Source organism: Amblyomma mixtum, chromosome 2 (assembly GCF_055824585.1).
Source record: "Amblyomma mixtum isolate Tamu chromosome 2, ASM5582458v1, whole genome shotgun sequence".
NCBI lineage: Eukaryota > Metazoa > Arthropoda > Arachnida > Ixodida > Ixodidae > Amblyomma > Amblyomma mixtum.
The window spans coordinates 250,092,370-250,111,386 of NC_143013.1; the positions used below are offsets into that span (position 1 = coordinate 250,092,370).

Sequence of the window (19,017 nt, forward strand, 5' to 3'; positions counted from 1 at the left end):
TAAAGTGATTAAAACCTCACATAAAGTGTGAATTTAAGGTTGCAACATGACGAACAACATTATAACATCCAAGACTGCAAGGCAAATTAATTGCACTGAGCAGAAAATTGGGGTGAGATGGGAATCGAACCCGTGCTTTTTGGGTACCGAGCCAGACGCTACCCTTAGGACGCCGAAGCACGTTAGTTCGACTAGGTTAAAGGGAGGCCTTTTGTGTCTTGTCCTACAGCTGAGCAGACAGCGGTCCGTGTCTGCGGAGCGATACCCAAAGAGATACCCAGGCTGCTGAAGGGAGCCGTTAAAGGGCAACTCCGGCGATTTTTCACCCATTTTAAGTTAATGGCTGTTTTGTGTTCTTAAGAATCTCGTGTAATGTGTACGATACAAGGTTTTCAAAAGCAACCCCAAAATAATTTTTAAACAGAAAAAAACGCAAAACTCGAAACCGCGAAACCGAAACTGGGGAGGTGCCTTCGTGCGGTATTGACTGTGACGTCACTAGCGTGTTCGCCGCGCTGCGAAGTTCGAAGCCGCGCTGTCGACGTGACTGAAGCGTGGAGAACAGCTTTCCGAGACCAACGAGTCTTTAGAAGACGACTCTTTCGACGGTTTCGGACTGGACGAGTCGCCTTTCAGGTAAGATCCACCGCCGCGCTAGCTATAAAGCCGAGTCACACCACAGGCCGCGTCACCTGCAGCATCGAGACGGTCTGAATTCGGAGAAGTAAGTATTTGATTCATTTCTCGTACATGCATTTGTGAAACAGTCGGCAGAACATAAGTTAATGTGATGCTCCCGCTGATAGCTGTTCGTGTGGCGAGTGCCGGCCGACCCAGCCTGATGAAAGAATCTGCTGCCGGAACGTTCCCTCGGTGCACAACGTCCTTACAGGGAAATGCATCACCAGCAGTCCTCTCTTTGCGAAGCCTTGTCTCGACGGCGAGCTTTTGGATTCACGCCAGCTACAGTTCTACAATCCAACATACTTTGAGCACGCCCACTGTGGTCCGCTTCCTCTTGACGGCCGCGCTTCGTTCAGCTGGCCGCTGCGATGGGCGGTTGTACTCGAATAACGTTGGCACAGAATCTGCCTTCAAGCGCCGGTTGAACGAATCCTTAGCGAATCCAAAGCTCCCTCTGAGGTACACGCCGTCTTCATAGCAATCTGGCGCGAAATGTTCCGAGCACAAGCGGGAATGATTCCTCGGAGACCAGTTGACACGGTGGACAGCTCTCACCGAATTGTCGCGAAGGTTCTTATCGCTAGGAATCCTATGGTAGATCACGCCCGTTGTCACATATGAAGAATTTGTGCAGCCCACAGCACATCAGAAGTTGCCGTGACCCATCACTCTGGCGTACACATCACATCAGGCACGTTGAGATGGCGCGAAATTGCACAGGTAGTCGAAATAATTCCGGAGACCTGCACTACAGCACCTCTTTCTTCCTTTCTTCTTTCATTCCTCCCTTACGTCGCGGTTCGGGTGTCCGTTACTGCGTCATTTACTTTCCTCAAAATCAATTTTCAGTTTTCCCCTGCACTGCCAACGCCAGCGCGCGCCCGACCAGCTTGACACGCCGACACGCTAGTGACGTCACAGTACAGGGTGGCTTGTAGAAGTTGCTCGATCAGTGGGTGCCGCTCGCGTCGAGGAGCGCTTGTCTTCAAAATTCGTTTGGGAAAAAACTACGCCGCTTTCAGGTGCGAAATTTTACATAAGATATCAGACTAGCATAAAGAATACAGACTTAAAATTTCATTTCGATCGATGAACATGGAAAAATCGCCGGAGTTGCCCTTTAACTCTCTCGCGTCATACCCTTAGGCAGAGCTGAAGCGTCCCCAGAATAGTTTTTTTCTGAGAAATGCCAAAGCTTTCTTACATGTTCGCAGAACTGAAATTAAGCGGTAAAGCGTAAAAACATCTTGTTACAAGAGTAAACCATCATCACATGAGTTAGCAGCCAAAGCGGAAGCTCCCTGCTGCAGACATGTCTGTATCAGTTGTCAGCGCCGGCGATTGCCGATTTTCACGAAATTGATGCGACGTTGCAGAAGCGCCACACCGTTCGCAGAGTGGCTCGCATGCACATTCATATGTTGCTGTCGGAGTGCATGGATGTATATACAGTAACTAATATAATCGCCGCTAAGTGCCACTGCGCTAGTTCTTTGGGCAGGGACTCTGGAACTTTTCTTTTGAGTGGCAATCCTCGACCATTGCAAAGTATAGCCACATACGTGAACTTCACATTTTTTTTTTTCATCATCCCGGCTGCGGCGGTTGAATTTCTTTGGAGGCGAAATTCTAGAGGCCCGTGTGCTGTGCGATGTCAGTGCACGTTAAAGATCCGCAGATGGTCGAAATTTCCGGAGCCCTTCACTGCGGCGTCTCTCATAGCCTGAGTCGCTTTGGGACGTTAAACCCCATAAACCAAACCTTTCTTTCTTTATCCAAGGGCGTCCGCAGAACTTTTTCCAGGGGGGTGCACCCGATGACCGGGTGTGGAGGAGGCAGTAGGTTAGCACCAAAAAGGAAGTATTTGTGGTCTAAACTGCGCACATGAAACAAAAATTAGAAGCAGCAAATTAGTGCTAGGCTTGAAGAACAAACATTAGAATTTATTAATGAACAAAGAATTGAACTCAATAAGCAAAATCCGATAACTTAATATCACCTAAGCGTGCTAATCAAGCTGTGTAGTTGTTTTCTACTAGTGAATAAATAATATCCATAATTCCAAGTGGGGGGGGGGGGGGGGGGGCAACAGGCTCCCTTTGCCCCCCCCCCCCCCCCCCCCTTTCCGGACGCCCATGTCATTATCATAGCTGCACTGTCAAAGACAGTCACGTGCCACAGTTTCGCGAGAAGAAGAAGAGCACCAGTTCGCAGGAGCGCCGCGCCGTTCCTTCAGAGGCAAAAATAACGTCGTGGCAATGGTTGGCGCCCCCAAGCTATTGCTTTGCCTTCAACGCCGCAGAAAGCTGTGGGACCGCCGCTTCGCACCGTTCGCCTTAGCGTTGCTCTTCGTGGTCTGCCTGGGCGCGTACACCTTCCAGTGTTTCAGCATGCGGACAGCGGCACTGAACAGGCTGGCCAGACTAGGTCGGCACTACCACGAACCAGTCTACGGGCTTCCCACGCAACCGGCGGCACCTGCAGAGCAACACCGTCGGCCACTAATGTCGCCCAAGGCAGATGCCGCTGCGGATGATGATGTCGCGACGCGGCTCCTCTGCGTCGAAAGCCTGACCTCTAATGACCGCAGCGCCACCGATGGTCATCCGCGGCGGCAACGGCGGCAATGCAACTACACCTCCGACAACGGCGCTCTTTACGTCGTGCTCGAGAACTTCGTAGAGTGCGACGGATGCCCGGATTACGCTGAGGACAACGTGACACTGGTGACGCACGCGTCTTCTGGCTTCCTCGGACACATCCCCGAGCTCTGCGGCCGCTGGCAAGGGCCGCTGTCCGTCGCCGTGTTCGCGCCCGGCAGCGACTTCGACGACGCGCTGTCCACGATTGCCGCCCTGCGGCACTGCAGTCGCAACTCGTGCGTGCGGGAAGCAGTGACATGGCATCTCGTCTACGATCGAGGTCTGTTGGTGGCTTTGTAATTTACACATACAGCTGTACCTCGTTATAACGAAGTTGAAGTGTCCCGTCGAATACTTCGTTACAGACAGTGTTGACTGAGCTTCCAAGGGGTATCGTCATTTCTTCGTTATATCCATTATTTCGTTATAACAAGGTTCGACTGGCTAAGAAATTGCTCAGAAATTGCACACTGCGCCGGTTCCAGAGGCGAAACGCAAAGGCCCCCGTGTGCTGTGCGGTGTCAGTACCCGTTAAAGATCCCCAGGTGGTCGGAATTATTCCGATGCCCTTCACTTAAAAAGAAAAACGAGCGTCGAGGTTGTGGAACAAAGTCTGGGGTGCTGTCTGATTCCGCCAAACGGCGTTGGGAACTAGGCTGTGGTAGTCATCGCGAACCACACTTGAAAGGATCACTGAGTGAACAGCAAAACCTTTTCTCGTCAAAACTCGGCCATATTGCTCCTCGTATCATTCATTCAACCCCTTAGTCCTTAAACCTCAGCGGCTGCGAATCAATTCACCATAGCGGCAGATTTCGTATTTCACAGTGAATACAATATTGTGCGAATCCTGTCACGTGCGGAGTGGTGCAAACGCGCACTGTGAGTGCTGAAAGTATACTTCCTCGCGAACCCCTCGGAGTTCTGCAAGGGTGTTATTGCCATTAAAGGGCATACCTCGTGAACATTCTTCGGAATATTACGAGTATACAACTATACTAGCACCGCATAGTTTCTTCAAGGATGTGTACAGCCAGGTACCAGTGCATGCTGCAAGCTTTATCGCTAGTTTAGACCAGCCGATTGTGCCACAATCGTGTTTTTATTATTATTTTATTGAAAACAACTAGGCCATACTCTAGACCAAGGGTGGCCAGGGAGGCATATGCAAAAAAATATTTTTAGTGATGAGCAGCAATATAAAGGGGAGGGTGGCAACTTTTTTTTATTTCATGCAACACGCATCATTTCGCGGATTTTGCGCAGGGCGGCGCCAATTGCAGCAGCTGACTGCGCGCGCCTCTCATCTAGAACATAAGAGAAGCTGTCTTTAGGGGCAAGATTGGGAGGGGGGACAGATGCCAGAGAGTCGTGAGCCGCACTTGGACTCACGAGGAGACATAGTTTGGCCACCTCTGCTCTAGACTAAAGGCGCGAATATAGTCCGACGTAACGCAAGCGAGCGCGCACGCTGCGTTGCGTTGGTGAAAACAGCTCCGTCTATAGTTCGACGCACTGCAGCGGCCAACGCAACCGGCGGCTGCCACCGTGCCCCGACGAGCCCGGCGCAGATTTGGCTCCAGGGTTGCCAGGTCCAAAATTTTGAAAGGAGCCACAAAAAGAAGAAAAGTAGCCAAAATGTAGCCAACCAGCTGCCGAAGTGTCAAAATTAGCCAAATATAGCGCCACAGTTGCAGAAAAGCGTCACCAGAAGCATAAAGGGCGCAAGAAATATATAATTCTTGTAGGACGCAGGGCAATCGAGAATGCGAATAACTCTGAATTACAAAAGCATCGCAAATCAAATGAAAGGAAATACATGAACACCATGGGACAGAAGCACGGAAACGCGCGAGGAATTTCTGAAGGGAAAGAGAGTGTGGGAAAAGTAATCAGAAAAGTTTTTATTCTTTTCAGAGGAGAAATAATTGGTGTTCCTAAGCCGCAGCCATGGCAAGTTTAATTCCCAAATATATGTGTGTGTATATATATATGGCATGCCTGGCATTGATTTTTGCATGAAATTTCTTCACTGCTCCATAAACAGGGGTTTGATTTTGATGTGCCTATTTCTTTTTCCGTTTCTCTCTTGTGATCTTTTTTCAGCTTTATATTGCAAAAACAGACTGATCGCCACATGCAGTTCATATGTTCTAAAGACATAAAAAGCATATCCTTGTTCAAATTTTTTCAGGTCACAGTGGCTTCCTTTTCAGCCGTATACTGGGGAACTCATGGCTCTCCGGATATCGCTGGACGATACAAAAAGTCTTCGTCATCGCGTTTCAAAGCCCTTTGCTCTTCCCCGTTCCCCGGTAATCGGCTAAAAGGAAACAGTATTTGCCCTGAAAAATTTTAACCAAGACTGTAATTCCCAGCATCACCCAATGTCGGGCTAGCATGTGTGGCCGATCACCGCGCTTTGAACCAGTATCCAACTGAGGAAACAAGGTATATCAGCTAAGTAGCAATTCACATCCTTATTTAGCTGAAGCGCATTGAGTGAATGAAGATGGGACATTTCTTCGTGCTGGTTTTAAGGAAACCTACATAACAGCATTGCATAGCGGAGGCGGAATCTCGCCTGGGAGAACACAGGAGCGAGAAGTATTTTAAGTCTGGGACATGTTACAGGCAAAATTTCAACAAAAAGACTGGCACCGCAGAATAATGGTGTTCACGTATGGCATTCTGACAAGCAAAGATGCATGGACCATTGGCAGAAAAAGAGGTCCCTTACAGTCCTAACTTCGATTTCAAAAGTTGCCAAAAAGTAGCCAAGTAGCCAAGTTCAAATTTTTGTCGCCAAGCGGTCCTAAAAATAGCCAATTTGGCGCAAAGTAGCCAAACCTGGCAACCCTGTTTGGCTCCTGCTCCAATTGCGCGCCGGCGCCGCCGACCGCGCCGACCCACAATGCATAGCGCGGAGAAAAATGGCGGATGCCAGCGCGAGCGGCGTGAGTGCGAAAATCTTTCGCACATACATTGAGCGCTTGCGCTTTCGCCGCAAGCGGTGGACTAGTAACACGAGAGCAAGTTTCTGTCGCGCGGATAACACCCTAGCCATATTTCATATAGTAGCCGCAATGGCGCGAATGGAGCGAAACGGATGAGGCGACGCAGAAAAAGGCGCGAACGGAATTCAAACTACCCGCCGGTCGACGATCGGCGCGCGAGTCGGCGGTCGTTCTGCGCATGCTCCGAAGCGGCGCGCGGCGTCTGGACGCATCGAAGTATAGAGGGGGTGGCGCTCCGGCCGGCGCAGCGAAACCGGCGTAGCGCGACAGACTGCGAGCGACGCTCGCCCGCGCGCTGAACACGTCGGACTATAAACGCGCCTTAGTATATACGGCTCCTCAATTAAGTCGAGAGACCTTTCCGCAATGCAGATCACACTCCTGCATCACTTGCGACGGGCAGCCCACACCCACGGGACACACTAGACCTCCGGCGCAGTGACCACTTGTGCTCTTTGCAATCGGAGTCGCAGTACCATCCCGAGACGAGCTTCAAGAGGATGCAGGGCCTTCCGTACCCAGCCAACGTTCTGCGCAACGTGGCCCGAAGACTGGCGCCCACCCGCTACGTCTTGGTTCAGGACGTGCAGCTCTACCCGAGCGACAACATCGTCCCACGATTCCTGAGCTACGTGACCGAGCAGCGGCGCCTTCTCTTACTCAGGGATGACCGCGATGCGTTCGTGTTGCCAGTCTTCGAAGCAGCATCGCCGCGGAAGGAAGGAGCAACAGACCAACAGTGGGTTCCTCCGCGCACGTTTAGGCAGCTCAAGGAGTCGCTCAGGTCCGGAATGGTGGTCCCTCCTCTGAAAGACCCGTCGCATGGCGGCGCTCTATGGTCGCCCTTCTTGCCAGACGCAAAAGCCACCGGTTCGCGTAATATAAGCTCCGAGGATGAAGATAGGCGCGAGCACCTCGGCATCTTCGAAACGCTCAAGCGGAACAGGACACTGCAGCTGTGGGAGCCCGTGTTTCTGGGAACCAAGGAGGACCCAGCTTACGACGAGCGGTTCTCCTGGGAAGCAGGGGGCGACAGAGTGTCTCAGGTGAGCACGTAGTGACCGCGTGGAACGTTGGATAAGCAAGGCAGACCAGTGTTTCAGTTTCGCCAAGGAGCGCGCATACCGTATCAGCTTGAGTGTTGCAGTCATCGTCGTTATTTTAGCACAACACGTTTCTTGATCCGCTCGTGCGTTGTGCCATCTATTTAAATGGCTGTTGACGGTAGTTTGTCGCGTTGTCATGCAGAGGCTGCACAGATCTCTGGTGACGCACGGATATGGCATTAACTCGACACCTATATGCAAGATGTCTCCCGCCACCACCCCTGTTCAAAGGGGATGCAATCATATCCATCCACATTCTTTTCACACAAGTTCATGTCTGTCCCTGTCCTCCGGGAGCGCTTGGCTTCACTATAGTCGGATACAACTCAACAATGAAGCGGTAAATGACCTCAAATGAGATCCTCCAGCCAATGGCGTCGATTGATTTTCGTGACGCCGCGGTAGGTGGTAATTAATGATTGCGCGAGGTTGCTCGGGAAGAGCAACCTGGGTTTCGCAAGCCCCACCTGCCATCGCAGGACCGTGGCACATCGCCTAACCGCTGCACCACGAGTGGTATGAAGACTCGCAGGGATCTATGAATGTAGAGTGCCCAATTGCGCTCATATGGGCATTAATTAACACCACCACGTCATACCCTTCAGGTGAGGCTTAAGCGTCCATTCCAGTTTTTTGGGGCGAGAGGTCTACTCCTCGGGGCACAACTTCCGAATTCGATGTGGATGAGACGATGACCATCAATGCCTCACAAGATCAAACCGAACTTAACAGCGCGTGGTGGTATGGAACAAGCTTTGTTAGTATGACCACGTGATCATACGACTATGACCATTGTGTACCTGACCTTGACATTTGATTTGAGACAGTGGAGACCATGCTTAACAGAGATTTCGCTCGCATAACTAGGTTCGGAGCTTGAACCCCAGCCATTTTTTTACTGAAGCGCGAGCAAGCCTTTCTCCGTAACAGGCGCTCGCGTTTTGCGTGGGACCTTACGAGAGCTTTCAGACACTGGACCCGCCGCCATTAGCTCCTTCACGGATTAGAAGGCACTGTTTCTTTTTAAAAAATACGTGCGTCGTTCAACCTTTACCGCTTGCTCCAGGTGCTCTCAACATAGGTGCAGCGTTTCCACATCTCGTGTCCGCTGTCCCGTCACAGCAGCACTAACAACCTATCAGTGTAGTACTTCAGCGGAATGAATAGTTTCGTTTCCTCTTCCGCAGGGATACCTTATGTGCCTCGAGGACTACAACTTCCACTTCATGGAGGGCGCCTTCTTGGTACGCGTGCCTGAAGCAGCGGACAAAACGGACGGCGCCCCGGCAACCGTTAGCGGCCCACCGATAGAGAACACGATGAGCTTTGATCGATTCAAGATCTCGGTGGAATCCAAATACTCCTCGACACTCAGAGAGCATTGCTGAAGTGTCCGGCAGTGGTCAGCGCATCGGAGGACTGGGACTGGAGGAGCAGGGACAGCCACAGCGCGCGCCGCAATAAGTGAATGTTTAAGACGCAACCGCAGACTGGCGTTTTCAAAATAGTTTCATTCTGTCGAACGAAGTGCATTCTATCAAGCTTGCAATAGTAGTGTTTTCAAGTTGCTGTACAGTGGAGATCGCCTTCGACCAGCCCGCAGTATAGCGTGACCCAAAACTGCAACGCCGCTGGTCGAAGTAATAATTCAGGATACCGACAAGTGTTCCAAAGCAACCGCTTCAATCTGTTACTATTTGGCTCGGGTATAAAACTGCAGGGCGAGAGAGGCTATAAAGCTGTCATAACCCTCCCCCATACAACCCCCCCAAAAGTTCGGTAAACCGAGCTGTAAATAACAACGCCGTATCGAGTGGTTCTTTGCGTGTGCGCTATGTGCTGCCGTGAAAAAAGAAAAATAAAACACAAGAAAGCGACTTAATTGCATCTGCTTTCCCGTTGCTGGACTTTTGCTGGGCGTCGCTCTCGCTATACACCTTTTCACATTTGCCTTTTTGAGCGCTGCCATATTACCACTGGTCTGTGCCAGCAGCGTTCTGACTTGGGGATCTCAAGAGGTATCTACTGCGCATGCCCAGCACAACGCCCACGCGCGCCCAATCAAGCTGTGAACAGTGAAAAGGTCTGTATTCGGATACAACACGAGAACGAATCGGCAAATGACCCTCAAAGGAGCGTCTTTAGCTAATGGCGTCGAGACGATTCTCCCCCTTTCCTTCCTGACCGATCCCCTCGGTCCTGCTAGCGTGAAAACGCATGGGGTGCCTGATGAAAGGGGTATAACGACAGCTTCATCGAATTAACCGCGGCGTCATGAAAATCGTTCGAGGCAATCGGCTGCAGGGCCTTCTTTGAGGGGCATCTGCCGCTTCGAGTCCTATCCGGCTATAGTTGGCCGCCGTCTCAGCGCGCTTGCGCATGCGCAGCAGACAATCTCGCGTTGTGCAGAGACGCGGGCAACAAAGGCCAAGCTTTACTCCTCCAGCATACCGTGTTTCCGCTACTGGAGTACCGGGAGCCCGCCAACCACCAGTGCGCACGCGCTGATTGGCCGCGATGCGGCAGGCGTACGCGCAGCTGCCGTTTACGTGGCGCCCTCAAGGCTACCTGCGCATGCGCACTGACGGCGCGTGGACTCCGAGTACTTCGGCAACGGTAATACGGTATGCCAAAGGTGCCTATTGGCTGAAGACTTCTAGTTGCTGCCAGTAGACTGCAAAAACACGCAACTTCCGGCACACTTGTTGTGATGCAGCTCAATTTGCGAGGGCCTCCCCCAAGTTTGTTTTTTTTTCATGCCTTGCTGCAACTCTCTAATAGCGAGCACATTCAGTAATCCTAAGTGGTTTGACAGTTGCATAGTGTGGCATGTGCTTCGAAACGCAACGTTACGTCGCACTTTCAAGAGGGAAGAAGTTGAGGCCAAGTAGCCAGCCATCCTCAGCTTAATAGACTGCTTGCACTCACGTCACACTAGCCGCCAAGTTTACGAATATTGGTTATCAAGTAATGAAAGGCGCAGTAACACACATGTCGGTGGTACCGCCGCGGCGGTGGTTCAGTGTTATGGTGCTCGGCTGCTGACCTGAAAGGCGCGGGTTCGATCCCAGCCGCGGCGGTCGAATTTCGATGGAGGCGAAATTCTAGAGGGCCGTGTACTGTGCGATGTCAGTGCACGTTAAAGAACCCCAGGTGGTCGAAATTTTCGGAGCCCTTCACAACGGCGCCCCTCATAGCCTGAGTCGTTGGGACGTTAAACCCCACAAACCGAACCAAACCGTACATCTCGGTGGTGACCTCTACCGCGCCGTGAGATAAGGGAAGGTGGGAGTGAAAAAAGGAAGGGAGAAAGGGGTGCCGTAGTGGAGGTCTCCGGAATAATTTCGACCACCTGGGAATCTTTAACGTGCACTGACATCGTACAGCACACGGGTGCCTTTTGCGTTTTGACTGAGGCAAAATGCAAAGGAAACCAGCGCGTTTTACAAACCGCTTTCACTGGCCAGGAGGAAAGCAGCAGCGGCGAAGGTGAGAAAGCCTTTCCTCCTCTCCCTGGCTTCGGCGGAGGGCAAGCGCCGAACCATTTTTGCGCATCTTTAGCGCACTTCAACCCAGCATGATTCCGCAATTATACGTAGGTTCCAGGTCAGACCTTGGCAAGAATTGTACTTAATCATATTTTGAGAATAGAAAAAAAAAGCCGGACAAGAATTGCACCTTCGTTGCTTTCCTTCCGCATATGGCACGTGTAAACACGGCGTGGTTTCTTTGCTAAGGCGCTTTCGCGTAGTCGCGCATTCAAAAATAAACAATTGGGGCTTGATCTCAATGCTTGCGGCCTCCCAATACTATATAAAACGCGTTTCAGAGAAGCTCGGCATTGATTTTTGGAAAGCGAGTTTTCAAAGAGTAGCTTTTTGCGGCATAGTAATACCAGGTTTGGCGGACGTCGGAAAACAGGCGATTCATATTAACCAGTAGAGTGATTAAATTGTAGCAGTTAACTAGGGGTGTGCGAATATCAAATTTTTCGAATACGAATCGAATACGAATACTTAGTTCCGAATATCGAATCGAATAACGAATAATCAAGGAAAAACGCATTTAAACACTGCAAAACATTTATTTGAGCATCCAAGAACATCACAGCTCGACTATCAATAAGTAAATGAACACAAAAGGTGTGTGTGCCTGCACAGAATGTATCGAAGTCTAGAACATTATTCTTAGAAGAGTAGAATTTTCACAGAAAATGGCTAGTGCACATCACTGATTGAATCTAGCATGCCATCAGCGCAAAAGCGTGTTGCTGGGATGAGCATTAAAGGTTGTTGTGAAGGAAAAACAGCTGCTCCACATGGTCAGGCATTAAGCCTCAGGATCATCATCATCGTCGTTCCCTTCTAGCTGAAACGACTTCTCCAGAGACAGGTAATTCCCTCTCACATGGCACTGAAGTGGCAGGTATTGCGAGGTACTTCGTGCACAGCTTTGACTACACCAGCTTCGCAGGTATAGCCACAAAGAAGCTCACAAGCGCAGTCAGTTACGGCATGGCCCAACATTACGCATGGCTCTGGACGTCGCCATGCTGTTATGTGTATGTTGATTGGAGTTGTGCACCGAAATGTACGCCGGTGCTCGCAAGAAAATATTCGGCTAAATACGAATATTCGCATGGAATCGAATAATCGAAACAACACGAATACTTAGATTTCGAATCGAATACGAATAGCAAAAATCTAATATTCGAACTATATTCGAAAATTTCGAATATTCGCACACCCCTACAGTTAACGTTTTATCTATTACCGATAGGCGGCTGATTGAAAACAGGTTTGTAGCCGGCCGTTAGCAAGAGCCCCATCAGTTTCCAAAAATTTCGAAATCGTGATTACCCTCGCCGCTGTAGCTGAAAAAATTCGGGCCATTTTTGCACCATTCGAAACCAAGTCCAGAGGGCGCTGAACCAGCGCGCCTACGGACAGCGCAACGCGGCGTCCATGAAATCGCGTCACTCGGTAGCGCACGTGACATTCTCGGTCTCGCCGGTCTCGCCTGTGCTGGAACAGCGACGTGGCGAGGAGCAGCGCAGCGCAGTGTTCGCTTTACGCAGTGTAACGCAGCAGCACCACCTGTACTCTCGAAGAAGAAATAAAAAGCACGAACAGCCTGCGATGAGGTCCGACAGGGGGAGCCACGGCCACCAACAACCCAACACTCGCGACAGCAGCGTGTACGGGCCACGGTACGGGTATTCTAGTTCACTCTAGTACGGGCACACGTCACGTGGTATGCGCGCCACGGAGTGACGCGATTGGACTAACGTCGATACAGACGCTTTCCTCAGACGCGAGAAATGGCACATTCGTTGAGCTACAGCAGCGAAAATTGTAATAACTGATATGGCTATTACTAACGGCCGGCTACAAATCTCTAATTGCAATGAGGCGCCCATCGGCAATAGTTAAGTGGTAACTATTAGAATTTATGTAATAACTTGTTAACATGATTCAACTGTATACCGACTTTCACCAACACTGGTGTTACTATGCCTGGAAAAGCTTCGGTTTACATTACGAAACCTGGTTTTAATAATTAGCAGTGAGCTTCCCTGAAACACCTGGTATACTCCACGCTTTCACAAATGTGCCTGGGCCGCCGCGGTGGCTCAGTGGCTATGGTGCTCGGCTGCTGACCCAAAAGACGCGGGTTCGATCCCGGCCGCGGCGGCTAGAATTTCTTTGGAGGAGAAATTCTTGAGGCCCGTGTACTGTGCGATGTCAGTGCACGTTAAAGAACCCCAGGTGGTCGAAATTTCCGGAGCCCTTCACTACGGCGTCTCTCATAGCCTTAGTCGCTTTGGGACGTTAAACCCCACAAAACCAAAACCAAACAAATGTGCCTGGAAATTTTCCTGACATTAATTTATAGAAACTTATCTTTTCACTGATAGGCAATATGAACATACAGCGGTGAATTTGAACTAGACATGCCACCAGAATAAAAGTACAAGGAAGTGGTGCCCTTGCAAATGATGAGTATGTACCAGCCGATCATTCATCGCTTTACCACATGTACCAGTGGAAGAGTCACTAGACAGCAGAAATGCAGTCTATGTAGAAGACCATTAGACTTCACTAAACACTGAACTGAAACATTACGAAACTTTGAGATAGGAAGAAAGCAGAGTGGGTCAGGGAACAAACGTGAGTTACTGATATCCTGGTTTGAAATCAAGAAGGAATAGGCAGGGCATGCAATGTAACGGTAAAATAACTGATGGTTCCTTAGGGTGATGGAGCGGCTTCCTATAGAAGGCAAGCATAGCAGGGGGCAGCAGAAAGTCAGGTGAGTGGATGAGATTAGGAAGTTTGCGGGGATACGGTGGCCGCAGCTGGCACAGCTAGGACGGGGCTGTACTGTTGATTTGTATCTGGTGCGCCGATACATGACCACCAAAGTAAAGGCATGTCAACGTAGCATGAACCAATTTCTGCTCTGCTGTTTCAACACGGCAAACATCTCGATTTTTAGCTGCGTTATTTTAGAATGAGCACTCATTGCTTGTCTGGCAAATATGGCATGCACACAGACACGCTGTGCAAGCAAAGGCAGCCAATCATTGACAGCAGGACTGCTGGCAGCCAGTAGCCCCAGGGGTCGCCCGTAATTATGAAAACAGTGAGATTAATGTTCTGAACACAAGCAACCCCGATACAGGAAACGCTATAAAAAAATGGCTGGGGTTCAACGTGGCTTGAACCTAGTTATGCGAGAGAAAGCTCTGTTAAGCATGGTCTCCACTGTCTCAAATCAAATGTCAAGGGTCAGAGTCATACAATCACACTACCATAGCTTGGGTCATACCATCACGTAATTAAGCATGCTTCGACCTTGTGAGGCACTAAAGGTCATTGTCAATGTGGTGCCCACTGTCTCAAATCAAATGTCAAGTACCCACTGGTCACAGTCATATGATCACAGAGTCCTACTATCATAGCTTGGGTCATACCATCACGTAATTAAGCACGCTTCGACCTTGTGAGGCACTAAAGGTCATTGTCGATGTGGTGCCCACTGTCTCAAATCAAATGTCAAGTACCCACTGGTCACAGTCATATGATCACAGAGTCCTACTATCATAGCTTGGGTCATACCATCAAGTAATTAAGTTCGGTTTGACCTTGTGAGGCACTGAAGGTGATTGTCTCATCTACATCGAAATCGGAGGTTGTACCCAGAGGAGTAGAACTCTCACTCTAAAACACCCCGCAACCAACAGGTGCTCCTGCTGCAGCAGGCTGCACAAGCCAGCAAGGCAGTCGTGATCGACCAGCTGTTAGATGTCACCACTTCTTCAATAAGGCAGTGCCAATGAAATCGCAGAAAATCGTACATAATCTGCAAATCGCCACCTGCTCTGGCCTGCACTGTGGAAGCCATCCATGTGATTCATGATCATAGCACCTGTGACATCATGTGCGCTTCAGATGACTGCAAGAGTACCATAAGCCCAAACGAAATGACGTGTTAATTCGGAGCTCAGAGGAAGAAAAAATTAAATCCAGTTCATGTGGTTGTGAACATGGTGTGAAATATGGCAAATGAACGCCGAAACAGAGTAACTGTAATACCAAAGTGCAATTTCACAGATTTCTCAATTATCCCTGCTTATTTTGGAATATGCCTTTTCAGTGCACATACTCATGCCATCGCAAACCACATTGTGTAGTACTGCTACTTTATTTCTGAAGCCACATTTTCCTGTTATATTCATACTTTAAACTTATATTCATGCATTGGTTGTTATAATTTTTTTAACAGCATTTTTCATTGCTGCTTTTATTGTTATTGCTTCAACCCGTATAGATTTTCTACACACGCTGGTGATTGTATATTTGTCTGTTGTCTTTATTTTTTTTTTCTCTCAGAAGTGTTGTCGCATGCCACTGCCCATTTGCTGTACAGGGGGTGGGAACCTTGTCAAGCGATAACCGCTTTTATTCCCATCCCCTCCAACACTGTATGGTGACAGAAATAAATCATTATTATTATTATTATATTATGCTGTTGGCACGGAAAAAAATTTGTAGGAGTGAAATCTCAAGGTGGCCCTTTCATGCCAAAGGAATTTTCCACGGGATATCTTTAGCAAAGAATGATGCCGCCTAGAGTGCTTTACACCAGTAAAAAAAAACCATGTACGTTACTTCTGCTGCAAATTTACGTACAGCACTCTATGACACCATGTGCAAAAAGAATCTTATTATGAAAAGTTTCTCTATAAAAGCAAGTCTCAGTGCTAACAGGTAAGAGCACATATAGACAAGCAGTCCAATACTTCTCATTTAACGTCAGCTGAAAGAGCTGCTATGAAAAATGAAATAAGAGGCCAGCACGGACGATGTGATGCTTTTGAAAAGGCATCAGGATACGATGAGATAGCTCCTCCTACAATATGCGGAGGCTTCAACCTGCAATAAATGAATTAAACTACAGCACAACAGTGCCACAGACCATGCAGTATTCCTGTTAAATACACAAGCACCAGCAAAACCACAGTAAAAAAACAACGTCCCTCAAAAAGAAGGAAGAAATTGCATGAAGGCTGTTGTATCGTAAGAAGGGTTAATTAGAAACTGAAAAACAGCACACGCAGCATACGGTCGAGTCGATCTGTATTCTCTATTTCCTCGTCTTCCCCTGTGCGCACAAGTGCGTGCAGGGCACCTGCCACACTCCGCCACACTTTAAAAAAAAAAAATCTAGTGAATGTCATAGTCTTTGAACCTGGCGGACCGCTTCTTTTGGCTTGTACCGTATTTTCCGGTGTATAAGACGCACCCGCCATATATGCAGGCTGTAATTGGAAAAGTTTGTATATAAGACGCACTGATGTATAAGACGCACCCCAATTTACCCTGTTAGGCTAGTAAGGGTTAATTAAACATGCTTGTGCGACCATCGCCAAAATGCACCGTTCCTGTGAGAGGTTATTAAACAACGCGAAGTAATCGAAAAAGGCAACACTCCCGCCATACCCGCCCACGTTCTTGGAAAAAAAGATAAAAAACGAAGGAACACTCCTTATGTCCATAACAACATTACATTTTTACTTAAAACCTTCGGAGTTTTAATCTTCGGATGCGCTATCAAAAAGTTTGCCCATTTCTGGAGGCAACGCGGCAGAGACATTCTCTTCGAACTATGTACGTACTACGTATACGCGGAGCAAACAAAGTTGCAAAGGGTGAATAAAAAAAATGCTGGCTTGTCTTGGCTTGTCTTGACAATGGCGAGAAGCACGATTGTCACCACCTTTTGGCATTTCATATTTCTTTTGCTTGGGGCCTCTGAAACGGCCGCATGTTTATGAACCCGGAAGTTGTCATCCCCGCCGTTTCATGATAAAGTTCACCTAAAAAAGTTCCACACCGTGGTCCCGGTATGGAAGTATTAACCGTGTTACAACCGCATCATTGGTAGTGATATATTTTGGTGAAAACAGCTTGCACGTGAACCTGAGTAACTTCGAAACTCGCAAAAAAAAAAAAGAAAAATTCGCATATAAGACGCACCCTTGTATAGGACGCACCAGCAAGATTTTTGAAAAAAAGCCGCGTCTTATACACCGGAAAATACGGTACTTCTGTGAGGTGGTGCAGGAAGTGAAGCCGCAGTTGCCGCTGTCGATGTACATGAGGGTTGAGGAGCGGCTGCCGATTCTGGAGCAAGCGAAGCCAGGTGCAATGAAGAGCCTGGGCGGCTAACATCAGCGGCTGACATCAGCTGGGTTGAAGGCACGTCCCAAGATGAACCCTGGACCACGGTTCCGGAATGTGGACTGGTCGGCGGCACTCTGATGCAGTCGATAGGCGGCCAAATGCCAGCGAAAAAGGCCGCTGGAGCTGGGGATAGCAGGCAGACGAAATCGTCGTCACTGGCGTCGAACTTACTCGACTCACTGCACGATGTGGTCGGTAAGGGAATTCGAGACAGAGCATCCGCAACAGAGTTGTCATTGCCTTTACGGTACTCTACAGTATAGTTGTAGCATAACAGGCCAACATGAAATTCGTAATGGCCCATGTCCCATTCCTTTCGCCGACAGCAAAGTGACCAGTGCACTGTGGTCGGTGCGTAGAACAAAAGGCCGGCCCCACAAATACACGTGCCAGCGTTCGCACGCCCAAACGCAAGCTAGGGCCTCACGTTCGCCAACAGAGTACTTTCTTTCTTGGGGTGTCAAGGTACGGGAGGCAAACGCAACAGTTTGCAGGGAATGGCCGTTGTCTTGCTGAAGCACTGCCCCAAGGCCATATCCGGAAGCGTCAGTCGTTACGACCATGGGAAGGGCAGGATCAAAAAAAATGCAGCACGTCACATGACGTCAACATGGACTTTAGTAGTTTGAAGCCTGAATCCACATCAGTGGTCCAAGCGAAGGCTGAGCCGCTTCCACGAAGTAGGGCGCGCATAGGCTCAACGACGTCGCAGTAATGCGGGATAAACTTGGAGTAGAAACCCGCAAGTCCAAGGAGGGAGCGAAGCTCACCGATGTTAGATGGAGTCGGAGCCTTCATAATCGCCTCGATGGCAGAACAAAGCAGAAAGCCCTTCACCGCTTTGCAAAGTGAGCTTCAGAACATCGAAGACACATTTGTGGTTGAGTTTGAGTCCGGTTTGGGACAGGCACTTGAGAACAGCACAAAGGTTGGCTAGGCGCTACTGTTGGGCGGTGCCATAGACTACGACGTCATCAATGTAGAAGAGGACACCCTTGCACCCTTTTAGAATTAAGTGCATCATCTTCAGAAAAGCCGAAGGCGCGGAAATAAGGCTGAAACTAACTCGCTTGAAGCGGAAGAGGCCATCGTGGGTAATGAATGTGGTCAATTCCTGACTCTCAGGGCTAAGCGGTACTTGATGGTAAGCCAAGGCGAGGTCAAACTTCGAAAAACGCTGTGACCCGGCCAAGCTATGTAGAAGTTCTTCCGTTTGAGGCAAGGGAAAACTGTCAACCACAATAGCCTTGTTCGGCTCACGCAAATCTATACAGATTCGGATGGAGCCGTCCTTTTTCCGAGCAACGACTATCAGAGAAATCCACTTGGAAGCGTCCACCCGTTCAGTGATGTGTTGAGCTTCAAGCTTCTGGAGTTCCTCGAACACTTGCTGTCGGATGGCAAACGGCAACCGTCGGAGCTTGCAAGCAACAAGAGAAATGGAATCCTGCACCCTGACTTTGTGCACGTAGCCACGGGCAACTCAGAGTTCCTTAAAAAAAGAGATGTTCGAAGTGTGGACATAGCTCAGGAGGTAATTGAGATGTATCAGGTGTCATGGAAAGACATTCCAACGATGCACCTTTGATCGTCATTTGTAGGGCTGCAATAGAATCCAGACCCAGCAGCATTGTTCCACTCGAGACAACGTAAAACAAGATGCAGGCGATATGGTCGTGGAACTTTGCTGTGGCAACAAAACACTCTTGGACTGTAATCCGAGGCTTAGAATAGTCCAAGAGTTGAACTGCGGTTGATTTAAGCAGGAAAGTATCAGTGAAGAATCAGTGGTACAGGTCTTCAGAAAGAATAGGCACGG

At 49.2% G+C, this 19,017-nt stretch overlaps 1 protein-coding gene across 1 annotated transcript; it reads left to right on the forward strand.

Moving 5' to 3' along the window:
- Positions 1–2,942: 2,942 nt before the first annotated feature.
- Positions 2,943–9,326, forward strand: LOC149363469 (beta-1,4-glucuronyltransferase 1-like). The gene is made up of 3 exons (XM_089569930.1): positions 2,943–3,606; positions 6,716–7,389; positions 8,637–9,326. The coding sequence occupies exons 1-3, from the start codon at positions 2,943–2,945 to the stop codon at positions 8,835–8,837; spliced, it is 1,539 nt and encodes a 512-aa protein (XP_089426056.1). The 3' UTR covers positions 8,838–9,326.
- Positions 9,327–19,017: the final 9,691 nt, after the last annotated feature.